We start from the raw sequence: 19351 nt of genomic DNA, 5'->3' as shown, positions 1-19351 counted from the left end.
CCCCATCCACTGTAAAATGGATTACTTTCCTCCTCTCCCATCTGCACTCATTCTTCTCATTTCCAGCTCACTGTCCACTCTAATTGAACGCTCAGTTCCAGCCTCCCTGAGCTGACACTCCCAGGCACTATCAGAAATGTACTACTTAAAATAGAACAAAATGGAGGTTCCAGACCAAGTAACAGACTTCTTTGTTGCTGAGTCTTTGAACAAAAGGTTATGCCAGTCAATGAGGCTGTATGTATAACTTTTTATAAAAATCACCACTTTAATTCAGTGTCATTTGCTTATGTCACACCCTGGGTGTGATAGCTTTTTCATGAACCTATAATGTAGCTTTAAAAGAGAGGACTTATTACAAATTTAATAAATTAGATTGAAATTCATTAAATAAACAGCAGTTAAGTCTTGAAAAATTTTAAGCAGCAACTTTTATATAGACTGCTATACTAACACAATGGACAACATTTCATATTCTTTTTAAAAACGGTATCTGTGTGGAAAGAAAAATGTTGCAGTCTGATTTGATCTGTATGAAAAGCAGTATAATTCACACAGGCTGAGAAGCTGGGTTTCTTATTTTCAAGAAATCCTAATGCATTCTATCAAGAAAACAGTGACTGGAAGGTAAAAAAGTCTTATCCCATGACATTTTCACATTGCCTACAACAGTACTACTCAACATTTCAGCAATCTATTAGGCTTTCACTACCAACTTTGAATACTGGAAAGCAGTATGCATCGCACTTCAAAACAGTTTTGGTTTGGGTTTTCTATGTCTTTTTTTTTTAAATAAACCTTCAGAACAAATCAGTTGCTCATAAGCAATAGATCAGTACATCTGACAACACCTGGAAAATTCTACCCTAACACTACTACAAGCTACCATATGCATACTATGCAAACTTGTCTCTACACAAGACAGTAACTAAAATGATAAAATTAAGATGATAAAAGCCATATTAGTAAGAGAAGACACATCAATTATCACAGATGGCAGTAAATATAATTCTAAAAGATCACAAAGCTCTAAAACTGACAAAAAAATTTCTATTCACTAGAAGATACCAGTACGCTTGACCCGTGCTCAGAAAAACCAGACCAATAAATAGGAATAGATCAAGCCTTCTCACAAATGCCAAGAGATATTTTAGCACAAAGTAGCATTTGAGCATGCTGCACTGAAGACAGATGACTGATATTTTGCATAGAGAGCCCAAATACTCTGCTTTTATGCGAGATGAATGAACATACTTTCACACAGATATTTCCAGGTTGAAGAAACTTAGGTATTTCCTATACAACACACTGGAATTCCTCATATTATGAATGAAAGAAAAAAAGGCTTAAACAGTGTGTTTGAGCATGCAAGTATGTGCAAGCTTGCACGTGTGTATATTTGTGTATATTTGATATATAGTGTATGCTGTCCAGATATAAGAAGTGTGATAGCTGAGATGCTTCTCTGTTTCATGCCCAAGATCCCCCATGAGAGTAATTCTAATTTAGAAAGACATACCTTTTAAAGCTGGCAGTTTTTGAAGCTCCCTGTTATTGCTAACATTGAACCTTGAAGAACTCTGCCGCTTGTCCTTCTTCAGTACTGTCTGTGGTGCTGGTACTTTGATTTTAGATAGTTGTGCTGGGGGAGGAGTGCTGTTTGATTTTTTGTTTGACACCTGTTTAAAGAGAAATGAAAGCAGTTAATTGCAGCTGAACTTAGAGAGAAAATCTTCTAAAACCAGTTTTTGTTACAGAAATAAATTAAGCAAAATAAGCTTTTTCTCGAATTGCTCTATTCAGCATCCTCTGAATATATAGCTATCTATTCTTCTGTCCACTCTTTTCAGTGTTCATTTCTGTACCCTAGTCCTCATACAGATGGGAATAGATCACATTGTTACACGCACTAGCCCATTTATTTGAAGTTACCAACCAACTTGAAAAGAAATTTTTTAAAATAGTGTGGTTCTTCAGCTACTCTCACCTTTTCCCTGGGAAGTCCAGGTCCCCAAGGAATTACACTGCCTAACTTCAGCTTCAAAGGGATCATAGGACCTTGTCTATTTACAGCAGGTGAACCTTTCACTGACTATTTGTACTGCGCGTTGTTGCTAGGGTCCAAAGCTTGGCTTAGGACGTTCAAGCTTTGATATAAAGTTAAAGCAGTGAGTCTTATTATTGTAGTAGGTTCAGCAGCTTCTAAAACATACATGAAGATCTGTAGCAGTTTACTGCCTACTCAGAGCAAGTTGCTTTTACTGTAATAATCCTTATCAGATTGTCACTGTACTGCTGTATGAAGTAAAGAACATAAAGCCAGAAAAATGGTTCCCACCTATAGTTTCCAGCTTGCTGTTATTTCCCAGACTACACTTGACAGTGCTCTCTCTCAAGCTGAGTAAAATGCATCATCAACAAAAGCCTGTCAGAACTTGTGATGTTGCCTTTCTCATTCCTTTTTTGAAGTAGGAAAAGCAGGTTTAAAGTAGGTAATAGTTAACTTTTTACATATGAATGATTTCATTACGTTCTTTACAAGAATGATAAAGCATCTAGGAGTGACCGACACTGAGAATGTAGAAACAGATGAGCAGGAAATCTTTTTGCAAGTGTTGTAATTATTTTTACAGGACAGCTGCTGTAGAAGCCTTTCAAATTTGCAAACTATTTTACACTGAAGCACACACATCTGAAAATACACCTTGGCACTTTTTTTCTTACAGGAAGGACCATGTTCTCCTTTTCAGGAAGTACCCACACGATAAGAAATAGGAAAAAAAATCAGATGGGAATAGAATTCAGGAAAGAAATAAAGTCGCAATGCTGCTACTTTGGCATTTTGAACAGATTTAATTATTTTGTTAAGTATACTAGGTATGAAACCCATGTTTCATTCCTGCAAGAAACAACATCAGTCACATTTTCACAGGGATATGGCTAAAACAACAGAAACCACTTTTCTTCATGTTATAAAAGGGATTCCCAGAACAGCTTATTCATCAGCAATTTCCATATGGTCTGGGAATGTACACATTCAGCACACATGGAAATGTTACCATACATAAATTTATCAACCTTCAGAGTCTCCAAGACAGTAATTTTATTCAAATTTTGTTCTAGCAGCATAACTGGGAAGAAACGTATAAGCTTCAAGAACAGATTAACAACTTATAATATACACACAGTACTTAATATACTGAAGATATGACTGAAAGCAACAGCTAGTTTTCACTCAACACATTTAAGATGACCATTCTGCAAATTTAGTATTATAATTGCAAAACCCCTTACGGCCTTATAGAACAAATAAGGGGAGACAATACACTGACCACCAGAAGTCCTAAGTTACCAAAAATACTCTAGAACTTGTTTCAGTAAAAATGGCACACATCAGCAAGTTAAAAGCATTTATGTACAAGTAAGACCTGTTACATTGCATTTTTTCAGACTATTTCACTTTTTAATCCCAAACATTAAATGCTTAAAAATATTTCTGCTGAAATAAGTGATCTGCAAGGTAAATTCTATCCATTAATTCAAGTGTAAGAAAAGGCACTCCAAATGAAATTATGAATAGAGTAAGCAGAAAGAAAAACAGCACTAAAAATTATGAAGCGACGACTTATTACATATTAAACAATAAAAGCTAATTAAAATGCATTTTAAAAGCACTATTACTGCACAGGATTCTATACTTTCAATATCGTGCTTGAACCTAGTAGTGTTTTTCTGAACTGGCTATCTTCCACTGCCACCTGTTTTTTGTTCATTACTTGGAACAGGAAAAGCTGCTTTCCTGTTTCCTCTATTCCCAAATAAATCCTTAATTTTGAATTAACAAGTGCTCACATGTGCCCGCACACATGCGCATACTACGGTATCCTAAGGTAACACACACACCTCAGGGAACCAAGTATTCTAAATTGCAGATAAATTCTAAAATTAGCCAAAAGAGGTTATTTAAGAGGATGGGTAACATTTCTAATTAGAGATGTTGAAAGAAAGCATTTTTGTTGCTACGGCAACTTCCCATCTAGCAGTGATGACTCCAGTGTAATTCTAGCCCTGAATCACTGGCCAATTTATCCGGCAGATTTTCTCCTCCTTTCTACCATCAACCATGATCATCCCTGCTTTTCAGTCATGCTCCAGTCATTCAGACAGCACATACCAGAGAGCTGCCAAAACTGTTTCCAGTACATTACTATTTGAATATTTGGCTACACAGCTGTACCCAGCGACCTCTGCCAGTAGCACTATGGTGCAACCACAACAGAACTGGCCTCCAGGGCTTGCAGGTAACCAGCCCTTGGATAGGAGGGGGGCATTTGGGGAAAGTGAGTTAAGCCAGCTTAAGCTACACAGCTCAGCAGTCTTAACCACCCCTCTAAAAAGAAAAGAAATTCAGACTAACAATTCTGCATATTTGCTAACAACTTGAAGGTAACATACTTAACTTTTTATGAAGGTACAGTGCTCATTAGTTCAGATTAAAGAGCCAACCAAGCTCAGCTTCTTCCTCCCAGAAACAAACCAAACTACTTTAGAAACCACAACTCTGAGAATAACTGATGGACATTCTGCTACATCAATGAACAATTCAACTTATTAGACACCAGAAGAGTTAAACTACCGGTACATTTTTATAAATTCTCTTCCTGTGACTAAAATAGGAAATACGTATTCTTCCCCTCATTCTGGCAAACAGCTCCCTCCTACCTAAATGTTTATATACTCAGACACGTTCAATTTCAAAAGTGCTGATAAATCCCTAAAAATGTGTACAAATTAGTCTGAAAAAATGTCAGATCAAGAATGTTTCTTCAGATCATAATTAAAACAAGTTTTCGGATGAATTTTTTTTTAAAAAGCTAGAATTCTACATACTTTTATGAAGGTTAAGACAATCAGGACCAATGTGATTCTGACTTAACTTCTGCTTTTAACAACTGAAAAAGCAGTGTTTATGGCCTCAGTTCCCTTGAATAAGCTTAAAATGAATTCAAGATAGTAGAAGGCAGGGAGAAGAAGGTTTCTTGCCTGTCACGACAGTTCAGGATAGATAGTCCTTGCATCCCTTCTTCCCTTGAGTCCTCCTGCATCAAGCAGGATGTGGTACATCTTTTGTCTTAACATGGCTGTTTTGAGTAAAGTTGGATGCTTCATGCCCTCAACTCATACACAGGCAAGAAAAGGTCAGAGCACAACACTAAGTTTTCAACCAGGGAAAGAAATATATGAGCAGACCAACCACATCTACAGTTACAGCCAATTTTTCTTTTTACATTAAACTGATCAAACAGCTCACATGCCAGCTTTTATTTTTGGCCAGCCATCCAAGATGTAAGAGAGAGTACTGGGATCTGGGAGGAGGGTCAACCCTGCATCCCATGTATGTCAGCAAGTCTTTCAGAAGACCCTATTCTTCCCTTTCTGATAGTTCCCCAAAAACCTGGTATTCAAGCCACCAATTTTACCAAACATGGGCAACCAGAACTCTGTCTGACCTTCCCTTTCAAGGCACACTCACCTACAGCTGAATCAGACCAAAGCACAAAGTCTTCTGCTCCACAAAATCAAGAAGGCTTCCAAACCAAGCCTAGAGTACAGTCAACTCTATAACAATGCAGCAAGCTTTCATAATGCTTTCTAATATAAACTGATCAGAGCAGGGTAAGGATTTGAAGATGACAGTAAAATCACCTGGATGCATCTGTCATTCAAGATTAAAAAACTGGATGGCTTACTAGTGACAAAAATCAGATCATCTCTTAAGCACAAGGCAAAAGAGATTCTCTCTGCCTGAAGAAAACATGGTGCTAAGCAGTATCCTACATGGTATTTCTTGACACAGATCAGTAACACTAATCCACTATTTTCTTCCAATGAGTATCACCACTGAATTCAAGGTTATATCAGTGTGTACACCATTCCAGGACGGCAGCAGCAAGCCACGTACCAGCAAGAACCCTGATAAAAAAAACACTCTGGATACAAGATCTGGAAAGGTGAACTTTGTACCAATTAACACATAATTAAGACTCCCTGTGAAATGTGGGTGCACAGAGGGGAAAGCACAGAACACTTTTTATGAGAATCATTATTCTGAATCTGAGAACAGAGGGAGAATGCTTGTATTAATGCAGAATTAATCCTTCCTTCTTTTCCTTTTGGTATAGTAAGTAGCCTCCATGGGTTTATTTTTCATTAAGATAAACAGACATCTGATCTACAGCACCCAGAAGAGCTTATTTCTTGCCAAGGCAGCCTCAGAAGGAGCTGTGAAAGCATTCTGGATTGTATTTGAAATATATTTAAAATTAAACTGAAATACAATTTACTGAAACTAGACAAAGAACATGAGAAAACGTGAAAGGGACATTTACAACTTCATTTTCAAAACTGTATGAGGGCCCAGTATGTAATCAAAATAATTTGGCTAAGAGGTTGAGGCCCAATACATAATCAATATAATTAGGCTGAGAAGTTGAACTTCATTTAGTCTCTTGATATGAGAACTGAAATCAAAGATCAAGGAGTCAAAATGGGTGGAGAGCAGTTAAGAGCCTTCCATGCTGTTTCTCCCCCTCTGCAGTAACTTCAAAGCACTGTTAAAATCTCTGAACACTGCAGGAATCTTGAACTCTACCACAGGGCGCTCTCCTTTGCAGATCTTCATTTACTGCTCTGTTCTGGGGGTGGGAACAGAGACAGATTGTATCTGGCATATGGCCCAGTAGCCATCAACCTGGTAAATATATCCATAGCATACCTGCAGGAGGTAAGCCAGTGGCATTAGATTAGCAGCTGGGATCAAGGCAAATTGTTCAAGACAGCACGCTATGAGGAGAGCGGTATTTGTCAGCTGATTTCAATGCTGTGTTGTTAACACCACCAGTTCAACATGCCTTCCAACAGGACATCAGAATAAACTCTTGTTGTTATGGTAAAAAGAGATATGGCTTGTCAGAGGTATCCAGAGAGTCTGAAGTAATTCTAGTTCATGCAAGTAGTGCCCAATCATTGGTAAGGAGTTTGTTATGGAGCAACTAGCTACCATCTTTAACATCAATATTTTCAACCAGCAGACACTCAGGGCAAACTATACAAAGCTTGATACAGATTCTTAATCATCTGGACACACAGAAGGGGCACAGATCCATAACCAACCCAGTTAAAAAAAAGCAGGGAAAGAACATGCTTGCTGGGTACCATTTTGGATGGCAAACAGTTCTGAGGTTTTCGCTTTGCTGAAGATTCTTGCTACTATGTCATTACTACTCACTAGTTTCACTGCCACAAGATTGTTTGGACAGACAATTTAGGAAAGAGCCTCTGGAGATGCAGCTTATAATGCTGAAGGCTTTGGTTGGTTTCACACAGACCGCAATTTAGATTTCTATTGTTTTTCCTCAACAATCCAGAATGATACCTGGATTGGCCTGCTGGAATGACCTTTGCAGCTGCCTTTCTAGCAAGCATGTTTATTTTAATTAAAGATTCTCTCAGTGGCTGAGATCCACTGTACTATACAGTGGTAGTCTCAGTGTAACTTATTACGGTTTTCTTTGGTAAGATAGCAAGAACTGCCTCCTAAAGCTTTGAGTATCCATGTTATTATAATAACAAAAAAAGATTAACTTTTCAGCTGGGCAGTGATGACAGTTTATATATTTTAGCACACTGTAATCAGAACTCACCAATTCACATTGTGGTACTTGTTTAGCAACTGTGATTTTGCATTTACATATAGCAATGCTACTGCTGGCTATTCTTGATGTCTGACTATGGAGTTCATTAGTGCTTTGTCAGAGACAACACAGAGTTTGTTGAATTGCATCAGTGACTGGGAAGTTCCCTAACAAGCAGTGAAGGTCATGTGATCCTCTTCATTGTGGAGGGGTACCCACGGTAAGTTTTACAGTCACACACCATTTTAGAAGACTGATCTACAACTTGCTGAAGTTCTTCCACCCTTCTTGCTGGGATTTATTTTTCATGACACAAAGCACTGCCTGTATTTCCTGTTAGCTGCTTACACACAGGGCTCAAATTTTATCTTCTGAAGAATTGTATCATCACAGCTTTGTGCAACACACCGGACTTGCAACACATCAAACCAATCCTGAGAATTGCCAAAGATGTCTCAGTGCAGTGTAATTCCTCCTTGACATTCTTGCACTGTAATTTTATATTCATAGTTAAAGATCAGTAGCATAAGGCGTGGTTTCCATTTGCTCCTTATAAACTTAGTTTTAACTAGTTTACCCCAGGAACAAACAGACATTTGATTGCTTTCAGTCAGAGATCAGATCTGCAGCCTGAGGTTGTAGAGTACTGCCAAAGATGACAGGGTGCCCAGGCTCAGACTGTAAGCGGACTCATGCTGCTTTGAGTTTGCTAAAACACCACCATCAGTGAGTGCCTGGTACTTCACAAACACACACAGCAAAACAACATTTGTTTCTTAATGCATCTTCTATAATGAAACTTCAAAGAAACAAATACCCCCAGAAAAGTAAAATTTGTTACCTGCAACCATCAGTTAGCTAATTAAATATGATTAAAACCAGATAATGTCCTAAGTATTATTTTGAAACATTTTCTATAAAAACAGAGCTGAAGAATCTGAATAAATTACAGCCTGGCTTAAATTACTTTAGTTCTTTATTTTATTTATTGTACTTTCTCTCTAATCAGCCTGAACCCCCCTTTTACTTTCAAAAAAACAACAAAAATACCATTGTGCTTTTTTTTAATATATATACACACACATATATATGTAAGATTCCCACATTTGAAGTTACACACACAAAAATAAACTCATCTCATTTGCTTTAAGCCCCAACTCCTACACTCTGCTGTAGATTTTAATTAAAGCTACTGCTACTGATGAGCAACGGCTACTGTACATGTGGCTTTAGCGATGACGTCTGTACTCTTGTGCTCCCTGATCCATTCATAATGGCTTCTCACTTCACATACTCATATAGAAACCTATTTTGCTTCGCCCCCTGCCCCCAATTTGGTATTTGCATTAGATACTATATAAAAGAGTTAGTCTGTTACAAGGTTCCTGAGCATTTTAGTATTATAACAATAACCGGACCCACTTTCTAAAGAACTGTTACACCAAATCATTTAATCTTTGGCTCTCATCATGCTTTTATTTTACATGTCACTAGAAAAGTTTACTTTTCAGTACTCCAGACTGCTAAACTGAGCAGTGATGAGGAAGCATACTGAATTATAGTCACTACAAAGGTGTAGCAAGTGATAATTTTGGCAGTCATCTTCTAAGAATTATATTCAGGAACAGAGCAGGATTATTTTCCTAGAATTTTGTTTTTTTTTTAATTGGCCCTGTAAGCCTGTTGGAAGAAGATGACAAAACACCAAAAAAAAAAATCAAAGCCTGCCACCCCACTTATAGATTTACAAATTTATTCTGACTTCAAATGAAATTGAGGGAAAAACCATACACAATTTAATGTTTAAAAAGTCAGTGAACATATGGATGGATTCAACAGCTACCTGGTTTTTCTTACTATTTGTATTCTCTATGGGATAGCTATATTAATAATTCTGTGTTATACACATGCATTAATGAACACCTCAAAGTTTAAGGAGCAGTCTTATGAAAAAAACTTCAGATAAGCAATTTGAAACAAAGGATGAAAAGGATGTTTTCAGTTTACAAACTATCAACATGCATATTTCTGAAGACCGCTTTGCTCCTTTTGATTAGAACAGCCTTTGCCTTCATTGCTGTGTTTCCATTTAGGAAGGATTCAGAGAGTTTAAACGCATGATTAGGAAGTAGAGGATAGCAAGTACTAAAACAAACCACAAACCAAAGACCTCACACATCATATGTTACACAAGTAGTTGTCAGCCTTGTGTAAGAACTAGAAGGAGACAGGATCCTGTTTTCAGAAGCCTCTCCTTTTAGGTAACAAAATACTCATATACAGTAGGGTTTGGTATATGCTTTAATCAATTAATTTTAAAAGCATAATATTAAAGTTACATAACATGCATGGTTGAGGTACCCTCTTTCATTAATCAGTATTAAGATATATTTGCACTGGATGCAGAAGGAAATTCCAACTCCCAAAAACAAAAATGCAAGATGTCAATAAAAATTGGAAATAGGAAATTACAGAAGTTAAAAACAAAGAAAAAATTGCATTGCTTCCTTAAGAGTAACACAAAGTGCATCCTTCTAGTCAGCAAATAGCACCTCATTTAGCACTAAGGGTGTAGTCACTTGCTACACCTAAGTATTTTTCAATAGTTATATCAACCCATTAAAAAATTCCCTCCAGGAAAGAAAATCAGAACCGCAAGCCATGAACAAAAATTAGTTTTAACATTAATTTTTTTAAAGAAGTTGGCACACCAGTTTGAAGACAAACAAACAGCAACAAAAAAGCCCACAGACTTCACTTACATAGCTGACACAAGACAAAATCCATCCTGATTTTATATGCAGTTTTGGTTTAAAGTCCTGTTTTCCTAATGATAGAAGTAAAACCCCGAGCCAAGAGCCCTAGAAAGCTTCAGAAAACAGAAGGCCTAGCACTGTCCATTTATAGTCACTCTGCAATTCAAACCTGAGAGGACTAGCTGTTCAGAATTTCAAATTTATTTCATAATATGAGTATCTGCCTTCTTCCAAATGAAAGATGACCAATTTCCAAAAAAAAAAAAAATATCTACTGCATGAGACTGACTCATGGGAACACTGGCTACTCCGCCTATCAGTCCAGCTGGGACGTATTACTGACTACACACCAAAGAAACAGCTAGGTTTGTTATGAGCTGTTTTATGTTATAAATAAATTAATACTTAACTTCAGGCATTTAATTAAAAAAGATAAATGCAATTTATGCTACATAGATATTTACAAAATATCTATATTTTCTATGAAGAACAACAAATACAGAAGAATCTTTATACCTCAAAGATGCTGAAATCAATGAAACCAAAAATGCCATTCCACAAAGTGAGAGTTTGCCCATCTAACAATAATAATGTAAGAGAGCTTAAATGACAGCTGCTTTATGTAAGTGACATTAAATATATATGCACACACTGAATCACATACAAATACAAGTCAGCATACTAAACAATTAGAACAGGATCATCTCAGCTGATTGCAAGAAAGTTCTGTGGCAAGAAAATATGTCCAGAAATTATTTAGCAGCAGTCCTAGTCCTAATACATGTGAACAAAGCAGGGAAGACAACCCCAGAACTTTTAGAAAGGTATTCTCCCCTCCACCCAAACCTCAAGATCCTCTGCAGTAGTCCCTAATGAGTTGCCTAATGAGTACTTAACTGTGCTAAGACTTTCAAGCATGATTTTAAAAATTCTGAAGTAGAAAAATCTAGTCACAAGCTAGACACTGTATAACAGTCTCAATACACCATCTTCAAGTTCAGATCAGGTTTGTTTCTTAGGGTTACTAATAACTAGGACAGCACCTTAAATAGCATCACAAACAGGAAACATGAGAAAAATAAGCAACAGTATATAGAAAACACACAGCTTTCTAAATAACTTGCTGCTACTGATCACAGGAACCTGTTAATGCAAAAAATGCTGGATTTATTTGTTTTGTCTCTTCTTAGTTTTCCTTTTAGGATACTTCTACATATGATCTACGCTAAGAAACCCACACAAAACCATCAATGCTACTTCTACTCCCTGTCCCTTTTAAAATTTATTATTTTTAAGGTAAGTGGCAATCACATGTGCCCATATAATCAGTAATCAGTAGAAGTAGTAATAAGAATACTGATAGTCTTTCCCCACTGTGTGCTGGCTAATATAGGAAAGGTGATCACAAGAGACCAGAGAGCCACCTCTCAGGGTTCTTTCAGACAGATGAAAATCCTTACTTTTGCTGATGTATTTTAAAGACAGCCCATTAATGAGAGATTCCTGTAATTTCATTACCATTCCCCAAAAATATTACCACTATGTTGAATAGCTTAAGAAATTATTTTTTAGATTAAAGTCTCTACAAAGCAGGGAAGAAAAACATCTGAAACAATGACTGACAAATTTTCTGCACTGGGAAGCTATTACCAGTGTTTAATAAACCTACGGAAAAGTGATGGCTGAGAGACAGTGGCAGGACAGAAGCATGGATCAGTACTTAAGAAACCTTTTATTTTTTAAATTGGTTTCAACAGTGATTATAGCCTGACGTTAGCAACACATGCTGTCAATAAATCAAGCAATTTCTTGCATAGCAAGAAAACTGGCTAATGCAGTTTGTATTTTATGACATTTTGATTTGTCTGTATTTAATAAAAACACCTTTAAAGTAGAAAGAACCAACCAGAGCAGCACATGGAAATGAGATAATTCACACAAACACACACTCTTCAAACCACATTCATCTTCCGTTTGCTGTTATGCATGACAGGAGAACTTGAAGAAAGAGTTATGATTTCTGTCTCATTTGTTGGAAGTGACACATTACTTTCTTAAACAACAAAAGTAGTCTTTCCCTTCTGCATACTACTCAGCACCTACATTCAAAACCAATACAATTTTAAATTTAGAAGTTTCATGTCTTCTTAAACCAGTCCAGCTAGACTTGGAAGATGCTATCACTCCTGGACACCTACTACCGCCTTGGGTGGAAGGTTACCAGCTACTTCTGATCCTTCCATCCCCAGGTGAGCCACAACAGTGAATTGCCCAAGTGCTCCTAGACCACTGCAGTGATTGGTGAAGAGTGCAAGTGTTTAGCACATGCATTCCCACTGGCAAACAGACCAAAATAACAGCCTACAGGGTTGAAATTTTAACTTCCTTCCCCTGTGGTTGTATTTGAAAACTACTGTTGAAGTACTGCAGGAAACACTGGAATTATTAGAAGCGTTAGGGTTTGCTAGAGATGGAAAAAGGTAACATTTCTCAACAATCATTAACTATTACCAAGCCACCTCTCTCTAAAGAAATTAGACTGATTGTAAGTTACTACTGCCTTGACTCAAAAGGAGACCTCCACCCCTGTGACAAAACAGAGCTCTACAACAAAGCTTATCCATGAGGCAAGTAACTTCCACAAAGGCCAGTTAGGTCACAGGGAATATGTCCACAAGTTACTAAGCACTGGCATAGCCAAGCCCCACACCCAGGCATTTTTTTTTTTTGTTACTTGTTTGTGTTCTGAGTATGAGCACTGGTAAACAAACCCCTCAAGTATTTTACCAGAGTAGAGACACTGCTCCCACACAGAGGAAAACCAATACACAACAGATTAAGCCTTTGTGCACAACCTGAAAACACTAATATCCTAGACTAATTACTGAAATAAGATGTTAAACAAATAGATTTGATTGTTCTGGCAACTATTTAGTCTAATTCTTTAATGTTTACTAGCAGGTTACAAACTAAAGTTAGATGGGAGCTTACTCATTAGCTCTTTTCTTTGTTCAGAGAGTGAACAATACATGAAACTGGAATAATTGCATTAGGGCACATAACAACAAGGTGTCCTCACCTCGTGCATACTGTGCATTTCTGGTACCTCCCTCACAAAAAGGAGGGCAGAACACAGAAACAGAGAAGGACAATCAAAGTAATGGAAGCCCTTCCAGCTAGGGGAGATTAAGCAAGTCTTGGGGGGGGGGGGGGGGGAAGTACAGATTACAATATAAAAAGACAATTAAATCATTAATAATATGGAAACAATTTTACACAATACTTCAGCTATGCAACCTTCTAAGCCACATATTGGCTTGAAGAAAAGCACACCAGGATGGAAGACCATACATCTACTTTGTTTCTGAATCTTTCTTCCTATGTGTCAGCTACTAACCACACAACAAATACAAAGCAACACAGACCTCTCTCCTTACATAGCATGGCTCTTTCCATATTACATCAAGGAACCAAGGCACAGGTAATGCAAGAAGAATCATGCTGCAGTCTTTCCCCTAAACATCTGTTGGGTGGGAATGCTGGAGACAGGAAAATAGGCAAGATGGACCTTGCTTTCAAACAACTACAATGGGATTTCTTTGAGATTTAAAGGAAGAGGACTTCAGTAGGTCACCTGTGTGCTGCAGCTACTATTTAGTACTTCTCCAAGTACTACATGCTTATGGGCTATTGCTGAAATTCCCAAACTGAGCCAAACATCAGCTTAATCCACTTTCACCCCCTTTTAGCATGGGCATCCTGACCCGGCATACCAGGTATCATTTCAATCCCTTTTCAAACTTGCTGTACAGCCTCAGTCAACTGAAATCTGGTTTCCGTGACTGCAAGAGAGGGAAAACACTTGTTCATTTTGTAAGTATTAAGATCTGTTGTACTTTTTTATCTACAGGAGTCCAAAGCATCATGAATTTAGTTAAGTGCTATAAAAATGTCTATAAATAAAGTATTTGTGGGATGCTGCTGCTTGTGCTGTCCCTGTTCTTTGAATAGCAGACAGTTTCTAGTCTTTGCAGTCTGTCATTTGCATTAAATGCATATGCATTAAATGCATTCTGAGAAAAAAAGATAATGAAATAAACCAGCATATTTCCAAATCTACTGATAGCCTAGGAGATTTTTTTAAAAGCCATATTAAAACACACGTACAAGGGAATTGAAGACAATCTCCTTTAAAGAAAAAAACCAAACAAACCCTAAAAATGTATTAATGTGTTCCAGAATATTTCTATATTTACTAATCTTCACTATGTTAACAAATAGCCTTACTGCTCATATAAACACCAGCTAACATACATCACGATTACAGCCAGCCACATTAGAATGCGAAGTCTACATTACTATTTGTGTGCAATTATTCTATTAATTAAGTTAATGAGTCAAGCACTGAGGTGTTCAAAATTGTATGGAGACTAAATAATGCCCACCGGGAATGGCAATCCTAGTGTAAGTGCCAGTCACATTCCCAGTCCCTTTCTCATTCTGCCTCTACTCACATATAATTATCACAGGTAACATATGTAAACTGTACATTTCATTCAGAATTCTACCTGAAAGGACAACTGAAAAAGGAAAACGCATGAACACTACAACATATTCTCCTGTTGAGATTCATCTCTCCAACATTTTAAGTTAAAAAAAGCTAGACCTGCAAACACAGGAAGGAATTACAAAGAAAACTGCATATATGTTTTCAGTTAACATTTAAAGCTCTCCACTAATTAACTACAGGAGCTTTACACTCTACCTTGAAGTACGAAGAAGGAATAAGAAAATCAGTTTTGCTCTCAGCAGCTTGTAATTCAGAAGCTTGAGAAAACCAGTCAACAAATGTACAGCAAAGATGCTGATAATGACGAGCCCTACAACTGCACAGGAACTAAAATTACAGCCAAGAAGTAATACTCCATTTAATGTCACAGCAATATACTGTAAAGAGAGGACACATCACAATAAAGTGCATCTACTTACACCACTATAAACTTCTACATTGATACACTTCTTACCTTGTTTTAAGAGCTTTCCTAGTAGCTAAGATCCCTGGTGGTAGCTAGGTTCCCTCCACCAACACTCAATCACTCCTATCTGAATTTGCCAAACTGAAGTTTTATTTTTCTTATTAATTTGACAGTAGCATGCACCTTTCTGCATAACAAACATATGAAAACTCACTGGAGTGCATCAGGAAGACTATACTAAATATTCCCACCCACCTATCTCCAACAGTCATTTCAGGGAGGGGAAAAACAGTAAAGCTGGATGGGCATTTTGTTCTCAAACATTATCTTTCAGTATCAAGACCTGTAATTTAGAGGCTGAAATACATAAGCTTTTCCGTGTGGCATTTTACATTCAGTCTGGTATGAACATTTTAAAGGAAATTTCATAATCCACCTAAACAGTGGATTTCCAGATGAAGCAAATGTATTCATTCTGAGTTTCTGGATTAATGTGGGGAAGGGAGTGAATAATGATTTAATTGACCCCTTTCAAGTCACTGCACCTTGCTGGTGGGCAAAACAGAGAGCAATGCAGAAGGAAAAAAGAATTAGAATCAACAACAGAATAATCAGTCAAAAGTGGAACACTCCATTGCAGACCTATAAAAAGAAATCACACGACAAAACAACTGGCAGCCTTTGATTAAGCCTAAGGTCTCCTGACAATATAACAGACTACTGACACTTAACTGACATGCCAACATTGGCAGTTTGAGAGAAGAGAGCTCTGGGAATTACAGAGAACGATAAAAATTGCAGTGAGCAACTAGAAGACAAGTCCAAACCCTTACAATAAGACTAGAAAATAAAACGCCTCATAACCAAAAAGGAAATAGATGAATATTTAAGACTGTAGCAAGCAAGTACATATTTATTTACTCCAAATAAAATTAACTTCCTCAAAAGCATCTTAAGTTGTAAAAACACTTTTTGTCAAATACCAGGGCAGCAGTTCCATGACCACCTGTCATGTAAAAATTATAACCATCTAGAAAGACTTAAAACACTTCAAAAGTCATGACAAATTTGCCTGGAAAAAACCCTACATAGTTCAGTAATACTTACCTCATGTTCTTGGTTATCTTGTCCATCTTTGCCGCTTTTTCCACTCTTGGCTGATTTTGCAGGTTCCTTCAAAAAAAAGTTTGCAGTCTGAGTTACTTTGAAAGGGAGATCTAGATAGATTTTCAAGTCAAGAAATTAAGGGTTTTTTTAGACACTCACTAAAAGTATTAAAACTGATGGGACAAAATTGGTATTTATATTGGAAGTTCTTAATTCTGTAATATCAGTCTCTACAAAACTGCTTTAAACACTTTTCATCTGCAAAAGGATTTTAAAATTTTATTTATGCCTCAAAGTTTACCCATAATATATATAAATATAAGCTTTCATATAGGTAAACAGGCAGGGACAAAGAATGCAAGTGATTCGAATCATGTCTAAGAACTTGCCCTTATTGTCTTTGGTTTTTAGCTTCAGAAATATTTATATTTAGTTTAGCTTCAAAACTAGCGTCAGTGCAATATCCACTTTACACTTGATTATTTTGTTTGTTCTAGGGGCTAGAATGTTTAGTACTACAAGTAGGTCCACAATTCAAATTTCTCCCTCCCAGCATCGTACTTAACTTATGCCCTTCACCCATCTTTGAGATTTGCTATTCTCAGAAAACTATCAGAGAGTTTAAATACTTTTAATATCAAATGTGGCAAACATATTGGGGAAAAAAAAATTAAACAAACCCCCACAAACCACAACACCCAGCCTCCCAACATCTAATTTTAACATGATTTTGAAAAACTGAAAGACAAGAAGTCAGCCAAACAGAACAGATCTGGGAGGATAGCAGCTGGATGAGGCTGTCTCTGACTTCCACTCATATGGCTAATTGCCTATCATATAAAATAAAGTGCCATCCGGTTAACTTTCTGTTGGATTTATAAGTTTTCTGCGAACATTACTCGTGCAAGCCCCTTTCGTGTCTGCCAAACAAATCACCCCCGGGAGCACTGGGGAAACTGCGGCAAACTGGGGCCAAAGCTCGACCCTCTCCCATTGTCAGGAAAAGGAGGTAAAAAGATTTCGCGTGGCGATTAGTGCTCCTTGAGTGCTTACGGCCATCCCCCAAGCACAACTTAGCTGCAGCCGTGAAACTTCCCGGGACGGAGCAAGCAGCTGTGGGGCAGAAACACACACCCCCCCAAGCCCTGCCGCCGTGAAACACACCCCTCCCTCCCCACCCTTCCCCAACACAGCCGGGCCAGCCCCGATGTAAGACACCCCCCCGGCTCACCCTTCCGCCAGGCACGGCGGAGGACGCGTTTCCCCTCCCCTCCCTCCAGCACTCCCCCGCACGCCAGAACCGCGGCCTCCCGCCCCCGGCGCCCTCCCCGCGGCTGCCCCCAACTCCTCCGCGCCCCCGCTCCGGCGGGGCGGGCCCCCAGGGGCCCGGCGGGACGGCAACGGGGCCGCCCCCCACAGCGCTCCTCGGCTTAGGCCCCGCCGGAGCTGCCCCCTCCCCGGCGCCCGGAGGAAGGTGGGGGGGTCCCGGCGTACAGCAGGGAGGGGAGGGAAAGGGGCCGCCCCCCGCCCTGCCCACCCCCAGCGCCGGGGAGCGCCCCCGCCAGCCCCCGCGGCGCAGGGCTCTGCTCTCCGCTGCCGCCGCCCCCGACACCCTGCCGTGCTCTGCCCCAGGCCACTCCTCCCCGCGGGGCCTGCGCCCCACAGCCTCCCCGCGGGGCCCGGGCGCACTCGCCGCCCCACCGACTCACTTTCTCCTTCTTGTTTTTATTCGGCATGGCCGCCCCACGCCCCGCGGCCGGAGAGGCGCAGCCCCCGGCGGCCCGGCCCCGCTCCGCTCCGCGCCCGCCCCGCGCTGCCGCCGCCGCCGCTGCCGCTCCCCCCGTTCTCGGCGACGGCAGCGGCCTCGGCTGGGCTCGGCTCCGCTCGGCTAGACTCGGCTCAGCCCACCCTCCTCCGCCCGCCGGCAGCGGGCCGCTGCCGCCTCCCTATTGGCTGTTCCCGTCACGTGAGCCTTAGCGTCCGTAGCGTCACCTCGTAGGCGGGGCTGGCGGAGGCTTCCCGCCCCTCACGCCCCCGAGCGGCGGCGGCGGCGGGGGGTGCCGGGCCCGGGGCTCCCCCTGTTCGGCCCGGGCTGTGGGGCGGGTACCCTGCCTCCAGCCACGCCTCGGGGCGGGCCACCGCGGGCTGCGCGGTTCCGCCCCCTCGCCCCGATCCCGTCGCCCCTCTGAGGGGAAGCAGAGAGGCGGGCTGTGGTGTCTGCAGCGCCCCGGGCTCCCGGCGGGCTCTATCTCGGCCGGTGGCGCCCCGTGGGACGTGAGAGGTCCCTGCAGCCCCCCCGAGCCCGAGTTGCCCACCGGAGCCCGTGCCTGAGTGAGGGGGTCTGGGCTCCGCCGTGGGGAACGCAGGGGAAGCGGGACGGCCGTGCGGGTCTGGCTGCCGGGCACTGGGGAGCGGCAAATGTCTGAGGAAGGGAACCCCCCCCCCCCCCCCCCCCCAATATAGGGCACGCCTGCAGCGTGCTGGCCCTCTCATAGACATCCAGTGCGGTCATCACCAGTGTGAGGACTCCAATATATGCTCGCAGTATATGGATAAGGAAAAGGTGAGCTTTGCATAGTTGCAGCCTGATTTTATAGTAGTTACCTTTATCCCCTGATTGTTTTTAAAAGCCTGGGTGTAGATGTGTTTGTTTTCACGAAGCCCACCTATACCAGAGATCTTTTTTTTTTCAAACAAATTGCTCTTTAATCTTCAAAAGCCAGAATGCAAACATCAGAACAATCTTCTTAGAAGAAGAAAGGTGCATATACTTCATCTGGAAAATTTACAAACTGTATTTATCACAGATTAAGCCTCG

General features: G+C 40.2%; 1 protein-coding gene across 3 annotated transcripts in view; it reads right to left on the bottom strand.

Annotated features, from left to right (window-relative positions):
• Window positions 1–18448, bottom strand: part of PPP2R5C (protein phosphatase 2 regulatory subunit B'gamma) — an 89739-nt gene extending 71291 nt beyond the window's left edge. The window contains exons 1-3 of one of the 3 annotated variants that reach the window (XM_075103936.1): window positions 18243–18448; window positions 16534–16599; window positions 1520–1679 (exon numbers count right to left, since the gene is read on the bottom strand). In XM_075103936.1, coding sequence (XP_074960037.1) covers window positions 1520–1679; window positions 16534–16599; window positions 18243–18269 — 253 coding nt within the window. In that variant the 5' untranslated portion in view covers window positions 18270–18448. Of the gene's footprint in view, window positions 1–1519; window positions 1680–16533; window positions 16600–18070; window positions 18171–18242 lie in introns of those variants that run through there. The other 2 variants (XM_075103935.1, XM_075103934.1) reach the window with 2 other exon arrangements.
• Window positions 18449–19351: the final 903 nt, after the last annotated feature.

This window comes from Phalacrocorax aristotelis, chromosome 9 (genome assembly GCF_949628215.1).
Source record: "Phalacrocorax aristotelis chromosome 9, bGulAri2.1, whole genome shotgun sequence".
Lineage (NCBI taxonomy): Eukaryota > Metazoa > Chordata > Aves > Suliformes > Phalacrocoracidae > Phalacrocorax > Phalacrocorax aristotelis.
Note: the sequence above shows the minus strand (reverse complement) of the source record. Positions and strands in the feature narration are given on the sequence as shown.